The 15,187-nt window shown below is 34.2% G+C and overlaps 1 protein-coding gene across 3 annotated transcripts in view; it reads right to left on the minus strand.

Moving 5' to 3' along the window:
- LOC149786535 (mitogen-activated protein kinase kinase kinase 15-like) overlaps nucleotides 1-15,187 on the minus strand; it is a 192,614-nt gene that overhangs the window by 98,700 nt on the left and 78,727 nt on the right. For all 3 annotated transcript variants that reach the window (XM_089977042.1, XM_089977041.1, XM_089977040.1), the window contains 5 exons: nucleotides 12,295-12,395; nucleotides 10,123-10,191; nucleotides 6,387-6,451; nucleotides 4,091-4,151; nucleotides 1,736-1,834 (listed from right to left, as the gene is read on the minus strand). In XM_089977042.1, the coding sequence (XP_089833168.1) occupies nucleotides 1,736-1,834; nucleotides 4,091-4,151; nucleotides 6,387-6,451; nucleotides 10,123-10,191; nucleotides 12,295-12,395 (395 nt within the window). The remainder of the gene's footprint in view (nucleotides 1-1,735; nucleotides 1,835-4,090; nucleotides 4,152-6,386; nucleotides 6,452-10,122; nucleotides 10,192-12,294; nucleotides 12,396-15,187) is intronic.

The following is a 15,187-nucleotide window of genomic DNA, read 5'->3' on the forward strand; positions in this document are numbered from 1 at the left end:
ATAATTTTACAAATACCATCTGAATTCCAAATTCCCTCCTAAGACTAAATCCCATAAACACAGACTGTGAATGACTAAAAGTTCATGATGCAATGGACAGTGACATAAGTAGTCTGAAACATGGGGAAACTAACTTGTGACATTTGACCCCAAAATCAAAAGGAATTTCCTTGCCCCAAGTACAAGCCATCCACAAAATTGAGTCCAGGTCTTCTGTACTGAACTGATTTTATTTTGCACAAACCAATTTGATTTTGTCAGTAACAGTGAAACTGTAACCTGTGGCTTTTTGACCACAAAATCAAGAGGATTCTTCCTTACCCAAATACAAGCCATTCACAAAGTTTGGTCAACATATGTAGAAATAATATTATAGTACAGAAACCATTTATATGCTTTCTGTCACAGTGACCTCTACCACTGACCTTCTGACCCCCCCTCCCAACTGAGATTTACAAGACAAATGCAATAGCAGTTGGCCAATAAATCTGGGTCATTATAATGTCTGTTAGCATTTAAATGCCTCAAGGACAAATGATCTAAAAATCCCCAAATTTAATTGTTGGTACTGACAATGCTTTGTCAAAGCCACCAATACCTGTATCTTGACTACAATGAGAAACAGATTCTATTAGCTATTTTGTTGCTTATAATTCATGTGTAATTCAGACCTGAACCAAGTATGAGATTATGTTAATACACATCGCAAGATCTTTATGCACATACAATCTCCCTTGAAAAATACTGTATTTAATCTAATAAATACCCAGGGCACAAATAAATTTCATTGTTGGTGCAAGTTACTCTGGCTGCACTATACAAGCAGTACTAGAGACACCAGCTGCAATTTTTTATATATACCAATGCATAAATAATGTTGATGAAAAATCGGCAGAAGAAATATACAAATAAAACCTAATTTACCTCCTAAATGATAAACAAATCTTTTAATTAGAAGAATTATGCTAATGGTCTCAAATAATGATTCACAATGGATAGTGTGCCTAAGAGCTGGGGCACTTATTAGGTCTTATACAGTATGAAGTAGAAATCAACAGTTTACATGCAAGAAGGTACACATATCTGAGGTACACAAAAATCTAAATCTGCTGTATGCACTGGCACCTTCACATTATTCTTTCAATCAATACTCCTAATTAGTGTTACAAAAACATACTTTGTTGCATCTCTTAAGTAAACAATATGCACATATGTAGCTTTATCAAAATAACCTTGTGGCTTGAACTATCACTGGATTATTGTGAATAAAATCATATTCATAGGTACCAATTTCATACACTCTGTGGCTGCTGAAACAACCACACAAATCTGAAGACATAGTGTAAAATGACATGCATACAGTTTGCAACAGGCCTATCCATTGATTAAAGTATAAACATGAATGACAATCTTTGTTAAACAAAAATAAAATGTGATAGCTATCCCCCTCCTTTAAGCCTCCCTTCCCTGTCTCCCCTGTAGTTAATTTACAGTAATCTGCTCCAATCTTCACAATAAATATACAATGCATTGCATGCACATGCAATATGTACGCACATCATTGAACAATTTTTTTAGCCAGGTCAAACAAGCATCTATGATAATTCTACTTAAAGGTCAAACCACAGGGTTACTTTGAGTAAAGTTCTATCAGATTTAAAACTTTCATCATGTTACAGAGGTAAATATGTCTAAATCCAACTAGCAATAACATAAACTTGAAGGAAATACTAACCGTTCTTCCATCACAGTCTCCAAACCTTCTCCTTCTAATAGCAGATTTTCCATACTTCCAGTAAACATACTACCCTCCATGTTCTGATCGGACTTTTGGCTGTAGGGGAAGCACACATGTATATGATGACTATTCCTTTCCTTCTGTATAAACCATGTCAATATAAATTCACAAATAATTTGAAAGAAAGAGTAAAATGTGCAAAATATATCCAATTCAGACTCATGCATTGAAGAATATTGAACTTCTACAGCAAAGTTGAAGTATCTTGACTTTTTGGAGTGTGCTGTACCTTTGATAAGCATGTACACATTTTGCCTTGTGTGGGGTTAGTGTCAACAGCCTAGAAAGTTAAAGGATTTATCTACCACCTGACATCTCTCAATCTAGCAGTAGATGGTTGGAACCCACACATGACAGTCATGTTTTTATTTTATCATACTTTACTGAAATTTAGTTTCAAGAACTGCAATCACAACAGCTAAATTAACAACAACATCAACTAATTAGTCCTCATAGACTACAGGTAAAAATCTGTACCCCTGTACGGATCAAGATATGAGAACCATTTGCATTGCTTTTCAAAAACATTCATTCACTTTCTGAAATGTTCCAAAGGTTATGTAATATTAAATCTGTGACATCAAACATGCACCAGCATTAGGTCAAGGACAAAAATTGCCTTATGCTTCAAATATTTTAATGCAAACACCTGGATAATTCTCAGTTTTGCTGAAAAATGTATTTTAAATCCAAATCATAGATTTCTTATTGGTATTAACAGTACTTTTAATACATTATTAGCATTATCATGCAAAGGAAATGGCAGCCATGTGTCTTTCCCATGAACATATTGAAGCTGCTGACTTTGGATAGCATGAACAGGTACAGAACTCATAATCCTTGGATCAAGAGTCCAATGTTCTACCAACTGATCTAACATGGCTCTATCATGAACATATGATCAGCTGTAATAGTAAATTTTTTAAGAGGAAATTTTTTTATTCTTGGATTGCAAATATTGCTGTGAAACAAACAGAAACTGCAGCGATTTATAATGATGATCACAGAAATAAAACCATCTTCACTAGCCAAGATTCTGATATGTAAACCCTATCTAAACCTTGGCATATTCAATAGATATTTTTAGCGCCTTGTCATAGCAACATCTCTTGGATTTTCTGAGTTGCCTCTCTTAGTATATAAAGCCAACTAACCAACAGTGTGTATTAGTGGTGTATTGTACATCAGCAGAAAATGGGGGAGACAATTGATTTCAAAAGGTCACTTTGTAAGTTTATCATCAAAAGTATGATTACATACAAGAGAGAACCCATTACAGATGTAGTGGCAGTGGAAAATTGATTATTAATGAGTCCATTCAAGTTGTCTCCCCTTGTCTCGATCGTGAAGGATCGATGTTCAAATCTGAACTTAATTTTGATTGGAAGCAGTGGCTTGATGCTGCATCCAATCAAATTCACAGACCCGAAGCACAGAAATATCTGCTCAGTCCATCAAGGTGTAGATAGGGTTAACATATTGGAACCTCAGCTAGCGAAGCTGAAATAAACTAAGCTATGTCTGTACAATGTACAGTGAAGCACACTGAGTCATGATACAAGCTAAATAATGACATTGATTCTTTCTGCTGGCTTTCTGGGAAAGAAAACTGAACACATCCATTTACTCAACAATGAAATAAATTTTCTGTCCTTTTCTATTAGGCAAAAAAAAAAAGGATAAACTGAAAAGTAATAGAATTAAAACTGCTACAAGAAATTAGTGAAATCATGAGCAAATTATTTTATGAGACATGACAAAGAATCAGAACAAAACAATAAAGCATCATTCCTCAAGGTTCATGCACATAAGTCAATTGAATGTACAAGCAATATATGGACCAGACAATTAAATAAAAGATGAACATTTCTGGATCTGAACAACAAACAATGCTTCCAGCAATGACGGCTAAAAAGGCACAACATGCATAGGATTATTTATATAATGGATGCCCTTCAATGGGAAGACCAATCAATCTTAAAGAATAGCCAACAATCTCAATGCCACATCTACCTGATATATTTACCCCCAAAGATATTAAATTTCCTCTCCTCTAGAAATATAATTGGGAGATGTATCACCATAGCATAGACAGAAAAGAAACAACAGAATGATATATTAGTTTAAGGATTTTCTTTGTAATTTGCATAATAGGTAGCTGGAATGTCTGAATCATTGGAAATCCTTTGAATAAAGCTTGTTAGTTATATGTTAAGCACTTCACTCCATAAAGAAACTAACATATCAAACTATTATAGTTGACTGAGAAGTCCACCGAGTCATTTGTCCTACCTTTTCTTTTTTGGCAACTGCAGCCGCATGTTATTCCCATTAGTTTCTTTCCCAATTGGCACTGAAAGAAAAATATCAACATATTACTGCATCCCAACACATTCCATGGTAATATACAAGTGTGTAAATTCAGAGGAATAACAAATTCATTTCCAGTATTCAGTAATGCAAATATCTATATAAATCATAAATGATATCCAAGGTTCTCACTAGCATTTCAAATACTGGAATCCTGGAAACACAAGTCCAAGCTAAAACAAGTCTGGCATACCACTTGCAAACTAATGCATCATCTGCGAGACTTTTGTATGCTCTAAGCATTCATACATTAATGATTCACCAAATTTAGAATTTTATTTCTCCCTTTAATATTGGGTATGGACAAATATTGGTAATTTAGAAAATAATTTACCATAAGTACTCATTTATAAGCCGAGTCACACTGCAAAACTTTATTAAAAAAACCTGACAAGTATAAACATTGTGCCAAATTATGAAAAGAATCATAAGATCAAATGAAATGGACAATAACACAGTCAAAACAAAATGAAAGAATGGCTGAAAACATGTCACTCAATCAAGACAACTGAGTCACAGTGACCTAGTTTATGTGTAAGCTACCAGACCTGACATGATTCCAATTATCAACTAGGAGGGATACATGTATGTTTCCATGGAGCCTGACAGAAAGATAGGAAAAGTCTAGCAACATGGATAAATTTGGTTAGGAATGGGATATATAAAATTCATGGATTATAGTCTCCTCTCATAATATCAAAATAGTCTGGTCAGTTTAAGCAGCATGTAGAACGTTCAGCACAATATTAGATAAGTTTAACAGTCATTCCAAAAATGGATCCAGGCGCTTACATCTTGGACCAAAATAAAATTATAAAAGATTTAATGACCTGGCAGTGAATGAGTTCTCTTAAGATTTTAAAGCATATAAAAAAATTCTTCCATGAAAAATAATTATACAGCTATAACGATCACATTTTGCTCTAAAATCTTTTTATGTATAATAGATGTGTATCACAAATGTAAAATGGATAAAACTGATGTTAAATGTAACATATACTAGACTGTTGTAACAGTTAACAGGCAGGCCTATGTGCATGTAGGCAATAGGTACATGTGTTTTATTTATAGTGCACTGCACTGTGTAACTTTAGTATATGTATATAAACTGTCTACACAGACTATATATTCAATGAGGTAAAGGGCAATACAAATAAGAATACAAAATTTAATTCTTCAATATCAATGATCTCTCAGATTCGGTCAAAGTATCGAGAAAGATTGCCTATAGGTTCCCACAGGTCAGTGGGTCACGTTTTCCTGGGCTTCCTCTGCCATATACACAGACCACCATGTATGGCCTATCGTGCGCTGAAAATGGTATTAAAACCACAACAGCAACATAATGATCTGCCCTTTTTGTTTGACATCATCCAGAGGCAGACTTCAGGATCTACATTGTTCATCTAATATCAAATGAGGTAAATGTCTGATCTACCCTCTTTGCCTGATATCACACTTCAGATCTACATTATTTATCTGATATCATACAAGGTAAATTTCTGGATCTACCCTGTTTACTTGATATCACACTTCAGGATCTACATTATCTAATATCATACAAGGTAAATTTCTGGATCTACCCTGTTTGCTTGATATCACACTTCAGGATCTACATTATCTGATATCATACAAGGTAAATTTCTGGATCTACCCTGTTTGCTTGATATCACACTTCAGGATCTACATTTTCTGATATCATACAAGGTAAATTTCTGGATCTGCCCTGTTTTCTTGATATCATACTTCAGGATCTACATTGTTCATCTAATATCATAGGAGGTAAATTTCTGGATCTACCCTGTTTGCCTGATATCACACTTTAGGATCTACATTATCTGATATCATACAAGGTAAATTTCTGGATCTACCCTGTTTTCTTGATATCATACTTCAGGATCTACATTGTTCATCTAATATCATATGAGGTAAATTTCTGGATCTACCGTTTTCTTGATATCACACTTCAGGATCTACATTGTTCATATAATATCATATGAGGCAAATTTTTGGATCTACACTGTTTGCTTGATATCATATACTGAAGCAAACATTAAGATCTGACCTGCTGGTGCTGTTGAGTGACAGCAGATCTGGGTGTACCTTCATCACCTCAATTAGCCAGATCAGATGTACCATACAAGTCTTTAAAATTTCTATAGAAAGAAAAAAATCAAGACAAAATGCTCAAATGTAATGAAAATAATATTCCACAAACCTGATGTGCTTCTAAGGTACTCAATATCTGTCACCCTTTTCTTCTTCTTCTTTGGGGCCAGAGTTCTGAGAGAAAACATAATCAGCAATAAAATTCTTTCGACTTGATGCTGTTGTACAGTACAGGTGTAATAATTCATCAATAATCACCACATTTTGACCTCAGTAAAATGCACGAATCATTTGTCTAGTAATTAAATCCTTCTAAAATTACAGCAAACCTTTAACATGTACATTTTCTGACGTCTTTAATCCATACTGTCTCACTTCCATGCTCATACTGCTAAAACTACCCACCTTCAGCTGAGTAATTGTCTGCACTGAAATTGAATACACAGAAATAAAAGTTTTGAATGGCTAATGAAGACATGTACCAAATCCAAACTCATGTTTCCATGCTTGGGGTTGACATGCACCATTAACCCTTCCTCATATACAAGTGGATCTGGATGAACCTTCCTTATTTGAATGCAAGCATGTTTTAATGTCATTGGTAAACAACTGCAGTTTGCAGTCATTTCACTGCACCATAATGGAAATATCACTGATAGTAAAATAGCCAATCTGCTCGGGGCCCCGAGTGGTCAAGTGGTTTAAAGTGCTCTCCATTACGGATCACTGCCATCTCACCTCTGTCTGCGTTGGTTCGAGTCTAGGATTCGGCCAATGTGGGTATGTGAGAAAGCTTCCCAGTAGCTTCTTGTGGGTTGGTGGTTCTTCCCGGGGTTTTCCTGGGTTCTTCCTCCACCATTAATACTGGCTGCCATGCATAGTCTATCATGTGCTGAAAAATGGCGTTACTCTCGACACATGACATTAACATTTCAACAACCACCATGTAATTCAGAAGATATAATCTAAAAATTCGAAATTGGACATCAAATTTTCAACCAGCGCCGTGTAATTCAACAGATGAAATCTAAATACTCCACATATGAAATGGCAATTTCAGCGTAAACTCTTTGAACCAATTCATAAATTAGGAATTCCCAATGTATGATATTGAAATTTCAACCACTGCCATGCCGTGTAATACAAACAGCACAATCTAAAACCTCAACACAGAAAAATAACTTTCAACCACTACTGTTTACCCCAACAGATACAATTTAAAATCTCAACATAGAAAATGGATATTTAAGGATAAGCATTTTTGATACAGCAGATGAAATTGAAATGCTGGACACATGACAATAAAATTACAATGGCAACGTTTTGATTGGACCAGCTGTTGTCCACTATGGATCCTCAGAGAATGTTACAGTTCATTATTTTATATTTTAGAAATAAACAATAAACACTAAAGGGTTAACGTGATAACTTCAAATAGACATAAATCAGTGTGCATTTTTCTCAGCCTGCCATACTGGGATACGATCAGCTGATTGCATACGGTTCTATTCATTATACACTGTGGCAAGATACATTTATGCCATATATAACTGCTTATAAGATAAGTCAAGTCAAACTACAAAAACAGCAAAGGTCCAGATCTGCTGTATCATAATGTGCCTGAAGATCAAGTTCTAGGCTGTTTGTTGTACTGATCACTCCTAACAAACTGCACAGACCACAATCTGGTGGTGCATTATGTGATGGCAGATTTGGATCTGTGCAGTTTGCAGTTGGACTCGTCTTGTAAGCAAGTACATACAGTATTAAGCTGCAGTTCAGTGTCAGGAAAGGATCAAGTTAAAGAAATTTGAAACATGTAAACAAAACCATTTTAGTGAAATGTCATAAATTCCTGATAAAATTTTCTTTTGTTTCATTCTGTCTGTATTTACAAGTTTGCCTCCACTGCCTTGTTCTGCTGTTGAAATACAGCACAGCTTACTGGAGAATGAAATACTTTAGAGCGTGGTCACACAAAATTTTAAACAATTATATTTAGTCTCTAATATTCAATACTTTTAACAGTTCAAAGTGTATATCAGGCTAAATACTATTAAATAATTACAGAATTCTGTTTATTAAATTTGCTTGATAGGAAGTTGATTTTTCTGTAAACAATATTTCTATCACATAGCCCGACTTTAATGTGCGTGTGTGTGTGATCTGGATTTTTAATGTAGCTTTAACAATTTTTCTGTCATAATGTCAGCATTGTTCAAGTGTATAGTGTTGTCTAGCACTGAGGCATCATGCCGCAGACATGTAGCATGATGTCCCACCCAGTCACATTATTCTGACACCATGCCGACCAGTCCTAACATTAACCTCTTAATGATGAGCGCCAAGCTAGGCAAGTTGTTAGCACCATTTTTTTGTAAGTCTTGGTATAACTCGGTTGGAGATCGAAACCCATGACCCTCTGCATCTGAGGCGGATGCTCTAACCACTAGGCCACCACAGCAGTCTGACATTAATGTGTAGTACAGGAAGATAGTGATATGTATTGTATTGTGACCTGTTCAATGTAATACATTTTGTATCATGACCATACAATAGCATTACACCATTAATGCACATACAAGTCAAATTCAGGCTACAATACATAATAATCAATCATCATAATGATTATTTTGTTTAAAATAATTTTTTTAAAATCCAGAGGATAAGTATAAATATCGCCAAATTGTTTGGATTATGTAAGACTTCTTGCTTTGTAAGGGTATAACCCAGCTTTAGATGCATCACTTACATTTCATGTTTCCCTTGCTCACAAAGAGAAAACTATTCAGATTTTGTAATATCTTAAAGTCATTTATATTTGTAAATAATTCAAACTTGAGAAGCAAGCTTTTGGATGGTTATTCTCCAACACTGTCTAGTCATCAAAGATTACATATCTTCCCTTTGGCAAAATTCAGGACTGATGTGGAAACCTCACAATGAGCCCAGATTCAGAAGACTGTTGGATGGCAATGTAATTCTGTAATGATTTAAAATTTTGTATGTCCATGTTGAATTCTGAAATCCTAGAGATCTTTTACATTTTGGATGTCCATATAATTTTGTACTACTAGTCATTTGTAAATTTTGAATGTCCATGTAATTATGTAATCTTTGTTATTTTAAATTTTGAATGTCACTTAAATTTTGAAATTCTGGTGAGTTTTAAATTTTGGATGTCTATGCAATTTAGTGATATTAGTGACTTATAAGTTCTGGATGTCCATACTGAATTCTGTAATCCTTGTTCTTTTTAAAATCCAGATATCAATTTAATTCTTTAAACCTGATGATTTTTCCTGGTTAAAGAGTTCCATGTAAGCATTGTATTTTACACAAACATATTTACAAATAAAAAAAAAAAAAAAAATGAGGTCAAATTATGCAATATATTTTAATATTAAGCATATTCAACCCAAACTTGTCCATTCATTGCTCCTGTCATAAACACTGTCCATGTTTTATAATGGCAAAGTCAATCAATTTAACTATACTACCAGGACAAGTTCAGATGTTTCATACATGTTTAAATTAATAGTACTTGATCATTGAGAGCAGTAACTCAAACTGAGCCATATAATCAAATACACCCTGATAAAGTTTCAGTCAATAAACCATCAGAGGGAGTCTTGGGTATATTTAATATGATGGTTATTAGGATTCAGAAGGGTACCATTAAATTTGTGATTTGCAGAAAATGCAATTAGTTTAAAAATCCAATTCATTACATTATCTTAAATTTAAAAGGTCCTCCGAGTTCATAATAAACAGGTGGTACTTTATTTGGGAATTGGCAGTGAAACCAAGAGAAAACAACACAGTAGGAAGGGCACTTCTCTTACTCTTTGATAAAAGGATGCTCCAGTAATTCTACAGCTGTTGCTCTCTTATCAACATCTGGGTCAAAACATCTGGAATCAAACAAAAACAAAAAATGAAATCAATAACTGTAAAACAACTTTCTCTGACAGGCCAGGTTATGTTCCAGAATTAAACGTAACGGCAGCGGGTCAAGAAACACTGTACCCAAGACAACTACAACAATAAAATTTTAACTGGACAGACAAACATGATATATTTTGGGTGGTCTGGATTACACCCAACACCCAAATTTACTTGAATTTCATCCTATCAATAATGAAACTCCCATTCTATTAATTCTATAACTGCCATGAGTACAAGTTTACTTGAAACTCAAATTCTAATAGGGTAGCTGTTTAGCCACTAATATCCTCCAATCTTTAAAGTCAACCAGTCAAAGTATAGCATAGCTGCCAACCTTCCAGGCTCACATTTAGTGAAAATAGGGATAAAAAGTCGTGAATTTGGACATAAATTCGTGAAAAATACCATGACAATAACTCCATCCACTCTGACCACTCCGACCATCAATACTATACTATATCAAGTTCGCAAAATAAAAATAAAACACTACATATGTGCAGAAATATTTATTTATCAAGACATGATACTGTGGCAGACTTGAACTTCCTCAACTGCTTGATCGTAAATTTGTTTTCTAAACAGTTCCAACTTCTTGCCTGCTGGTTGATCTTGGGGACTAAAATTGCTGACAAATTTTCTGCAGCTAAGGAGGCCCTAAAGTCTGTCTTATTTTTCCTCACTAAAGAAAATACTCTTTCATTGTCACTGTTGCTGTGAGGAATGCACAGGAGCTGCAGCATTTTTTGTTCTTCCACAGGAAAATATGGAAGCGATTTTCTAGTCCGGGAACGTTTGTCAGAACAAATGTTTAGAAAGGTCTCCAGCTGATAAAGGTAGATTGTGTTCGACAAGAAAACTCACAAATAATGCTTCAGCATTGGTAGCGTGCAGGTCTTCAGCCAATGGTTTAAAATATTCCAGAGCTGAAATCTGCGAATTCTTAATTTTCCCCAACTTCTATGTGTTTTTTGCAACCGACATTCTTCCTCACATCGCCTTTGTGATGGCACACTGAGTGCAAAAAGCATGAATGAAGATCAATGTTTAATGGCACAATGCACAGCCAATTTTTGACATATTCCAAATTAAACTTCACTTTTTGAGTAATACAATTCTTTTTCCTTGGTGGTGAAGACATTTTCAAGATCTTACATGCGATGCTGAACGGCAACTCAAATCAGTGTTTTGACACATGCGCGGAGCAAATTTCTGGTTAGGGCCCAGTTTCTCTCTAAAGCATTTGTAAAACTACTCTTATACATATAGATTAAAATTGGCTAAAATGCTTGCTACAGGGCCAAATGTACTAATCGGCTGTAGATCTACTAATAAAGCCATTGAGGACTACAGTATTTCATCTAGGGCTTGGAACTACAAGGGCTTAAGTACACTTTTTGCTGTGTTGTGCTAATTACCATGACCAGACTAGATACCTTCCATGTTTAATTTTGTGCAATACAGATCAACATTGTGCAGTATTGCTAAAAAAAAAAGATTTGTTTATATTAGTAAAATTTAAATTAAATTAAGCTTCCACATCAATGTTTCATTATAATAAGTGTTTGTTGTAATGAAATGTTTTAATCAGCAATAATACAACTATTGAATTAAAAACATGGTGTTTGAAATATAGAGAAATCATTCATAGTGACATTACATATTAAGTAAAGTGCAATATCTAGGGCAAAATAAATACTTGTTCAGCATAGCTACCATAGATTGTCACTCTCACATGTCATCATCCTGGGGAAATTAATACAGAATCACCTCTTTATATGAATTAAAATTATCCATTCCTGCAGTTAAAACAATTTCTTTTCAATTGGAAAATACAATTTAAAAGACTGGCCTTGAAAACCAAGCATATTGCTTGTGTGCTTGTTTTCTTCACTATATGTAGTTCTGAGTGCAATTTGGTTCAAGGTCATAGCTTTCTCTTTCTCCAGCTTCCTCCACACTCAAAACCACCTTACACTGCCAGCAAAGACATCAATAATGCTTTAAATTGTAAAAGTAATTAAATAATGTATGATTTACAAAAGCAAAGGTTAAATCTTGGAGATACAGACCTGAGAAGAAATTCTTTGGCATCTTGAGACATGCTGTCTGGTATTTCAGGATGCATCTTATAAAAACCAACTTTGAACATGGCTGCCTCAGGACTTCCCAGCTGAAAAACAACAAAAGTTGCTGAAGTTACTGACATAATCCAAATACTGTGGTTTCATTTATTTTTGTGTGTATACAATTTTATGATTCAGCACAAAAACAAATTTTCATGAATAGCTAAATTCATGGAGAAGCATCTGTCAAAGTTGGCATATTTTGTGGTAACTTACTCTACTGAGTAACCTCTACAAAAGCAAAAAGAAATTAAGAGTAGAAAGGAACAAAAACATGCCGACAAAAAACAGTGGACACTTAAATAGTTCAAACATTGCTACTGCTAATATAAGCACATATCAAACACCTAACAAGATCAATCAGTGTTCCAGAAACAGAGGGGTCCTCTGCTGCACACCTTAAAACGCCTGTACTTCGCCTGTGATCTCCCACATCCGAGGTGGACACTCTAACCACCAGGCCACCAGAGCAGTTGGCATCACTGCATGTTGTCTGTCTTGGAAGCATCTATCTCATTAAAAGTTCAAGATGACTTGTTCTTTCTGTCACATTAAGTATTAAGTGTTAAAGTCCAAATATTCCAGGCACAATCCATTTTTATATAAAAAAAAACCAATATAACCATAAACCTTACTACTTTCACAAAGATTTCATGGTTTTATACTCATGGTACAACAGTATCAAGTGAAATACTTCCAACATTGAAAATCAGGCAAGAAACATTGCAAAGCACATCCATCCAAACAAAAGCTCTTTCAGGAAACCATTTGGAAATTAAAGTTTACTGTTATGTACCATATTACCAAATACATAATCTGGCATTTAGCCTCATTCTGACATGGCATGAAGAAGCTAGTGAGGTTGTACATGTACTTGAGAAGTATGATGTAAAATATTGCATTGATAAATATACAGAAAAGACAGAACCACAACCATTTACATCACATAATTTAAACTGGGGATTAAATACACCCATCATGAATAAAAGTCAACTACTACTTTATATTACAATCATGGTATATTGTAGTTCTGGACAGAACAGTTGATGTTTACAGGCAAAAAAATACTTCCTTAATGTCTATTCTGATATTGTACAGTTTTTCCTCAAGTATTCACTTACATTCCAGGCAGTTTGTAACCCCTGTGAATTTTAAAAACAAGAAGAATCAATGACATAAAAAAATTAACAAAACATAGTCATTTCATTAATTTATAATATCCGACATGATTAGCACTAGGGGGGCTCCAAAACATTGTAATCTTGTTTGTATTTCAAACCAAGTGTAGGTTTTCAGTATAAACAATTAGCCTGCTAAATTTCCTTTTCTGGTTCCTGGGATCATTTTCAGTAAAGTGGTAAGGGTCCTAAGACTGAACATACAATGAAGAGAAAAACCTGTGTTGTCTTCACCCAATATTCGCAATGTCAAGTTTTAATATTTCTCCCAGGAACCAAACAAAATAAAAACAGCATGTGGTTTTTAACTCCTGTGCGCCTGGTTTCAAAGGGATGTAACTCATTAAAAATAACAGAAATTTATAGAATTACTTGAAGCTTATCAAATTCAAGGAACTACATCACTCCTGTTGTCTGAAAAAATACCCACACATATGTGGACACCATATTAGTAAAGAAACTCCAATTTAGTTGCAAGCACAGACAACATGGCACTCTTAGAGATTCCATGGTAACAATAGGTTTAGAAATTATAAATTAGTAAAAGAAATGACTACATTTTGTACATATTTTATATTGTTAAATGTTTTCATTTTTAAAATCTGTTGGAGCATACTAATTACCAAGGAAGTGGGCAAATACTTTAGTTCATCTACAATGACAATGGTACTGAAACCACCCTACTTTTTGGTGCGTATATGCCATGTATGATAATTTATACTGCATATGGATAACTGTGTAGGAATTTAATTAAACCCATAATATTTTCTGTGTCTAATAAATATTATTATTTTATAATTTTATTGTTATCATTTAATGATAATGTGTAGGAAGTAATCCATCCACTATGACACAAAAAAAAAAGTTGACATACTGCTCTTTTTCAAACTCCTGATCTTAAATTTTAAAAAAATTACAGATCTCAGACTTGCCAACCCTAACAAAACATTCTCAGTAAGACAGTCAATTATTTTTCTCAGTAATGTGTAACAAAATATCATGTACTGCTGTTGTCAAGCTGGAAAACATGCATTTAAAAGTTATAATCGAGACTAATGCTTCAATGGTAAATATTATGTTCAACTAAAAGATCTATAAAGTACACCAAGACCAAAATTACCTCCAGTACAGTTTCTAAAACTGCAATTCCAAACACTATGCAGCTCAATGGCTTCTTGTTATCTCTAAACTTTATGTAGTTCTTGCATTTGTTTTGTTTTATTATTTCACATGACAATCATATCTACAGCTATGAGACATACTCAAATTAACACATAATAAACATTTATTCTTTTGTACTGACTATTACCACTTTTCAAAAGGCTTATTTTCTCTTTTGTCTTGAACAGGTATGACTTGTTGTTCTTGAAAATTCTATAAGCAAGAGCTTGGTCATACAGACATTTTGCATCCAAAACTTATGTGCAGTTTAAAGCATCTGAGGTACTCCTGTCAAGTTAGTCTGGGTCGAAGATACACTCTACTAAATCTAATACGAAACCCAGATCCAAATCAAATGCAGACAAGACAGTATCCCAATTTTAGCACAACAATCATATTTGCAGCATTTCTGCTTTTACTTCCATATTTCTGTATTTTAAGGGTCAATTTTGTAAGACATACAGTCAAATCATAAGGTTGGCAGGGTTGGTTTATAAATT

This window comes from Sinohyriopsis cumingii, chromosome 12 (assembly GCF_028554795.1).
Source record: "Sinohyriopsis cumingii isolate HCF-2022 chromosome 12, ASM2855479v2, whole genome shotgun sequence".
Lineage (NCBI taxonomy): Eukaryota > Metazoa > Mollusca > Bivalvia > Unionida > Unionidae > Sinohyriopsis > Sinohyriopsis cumingii.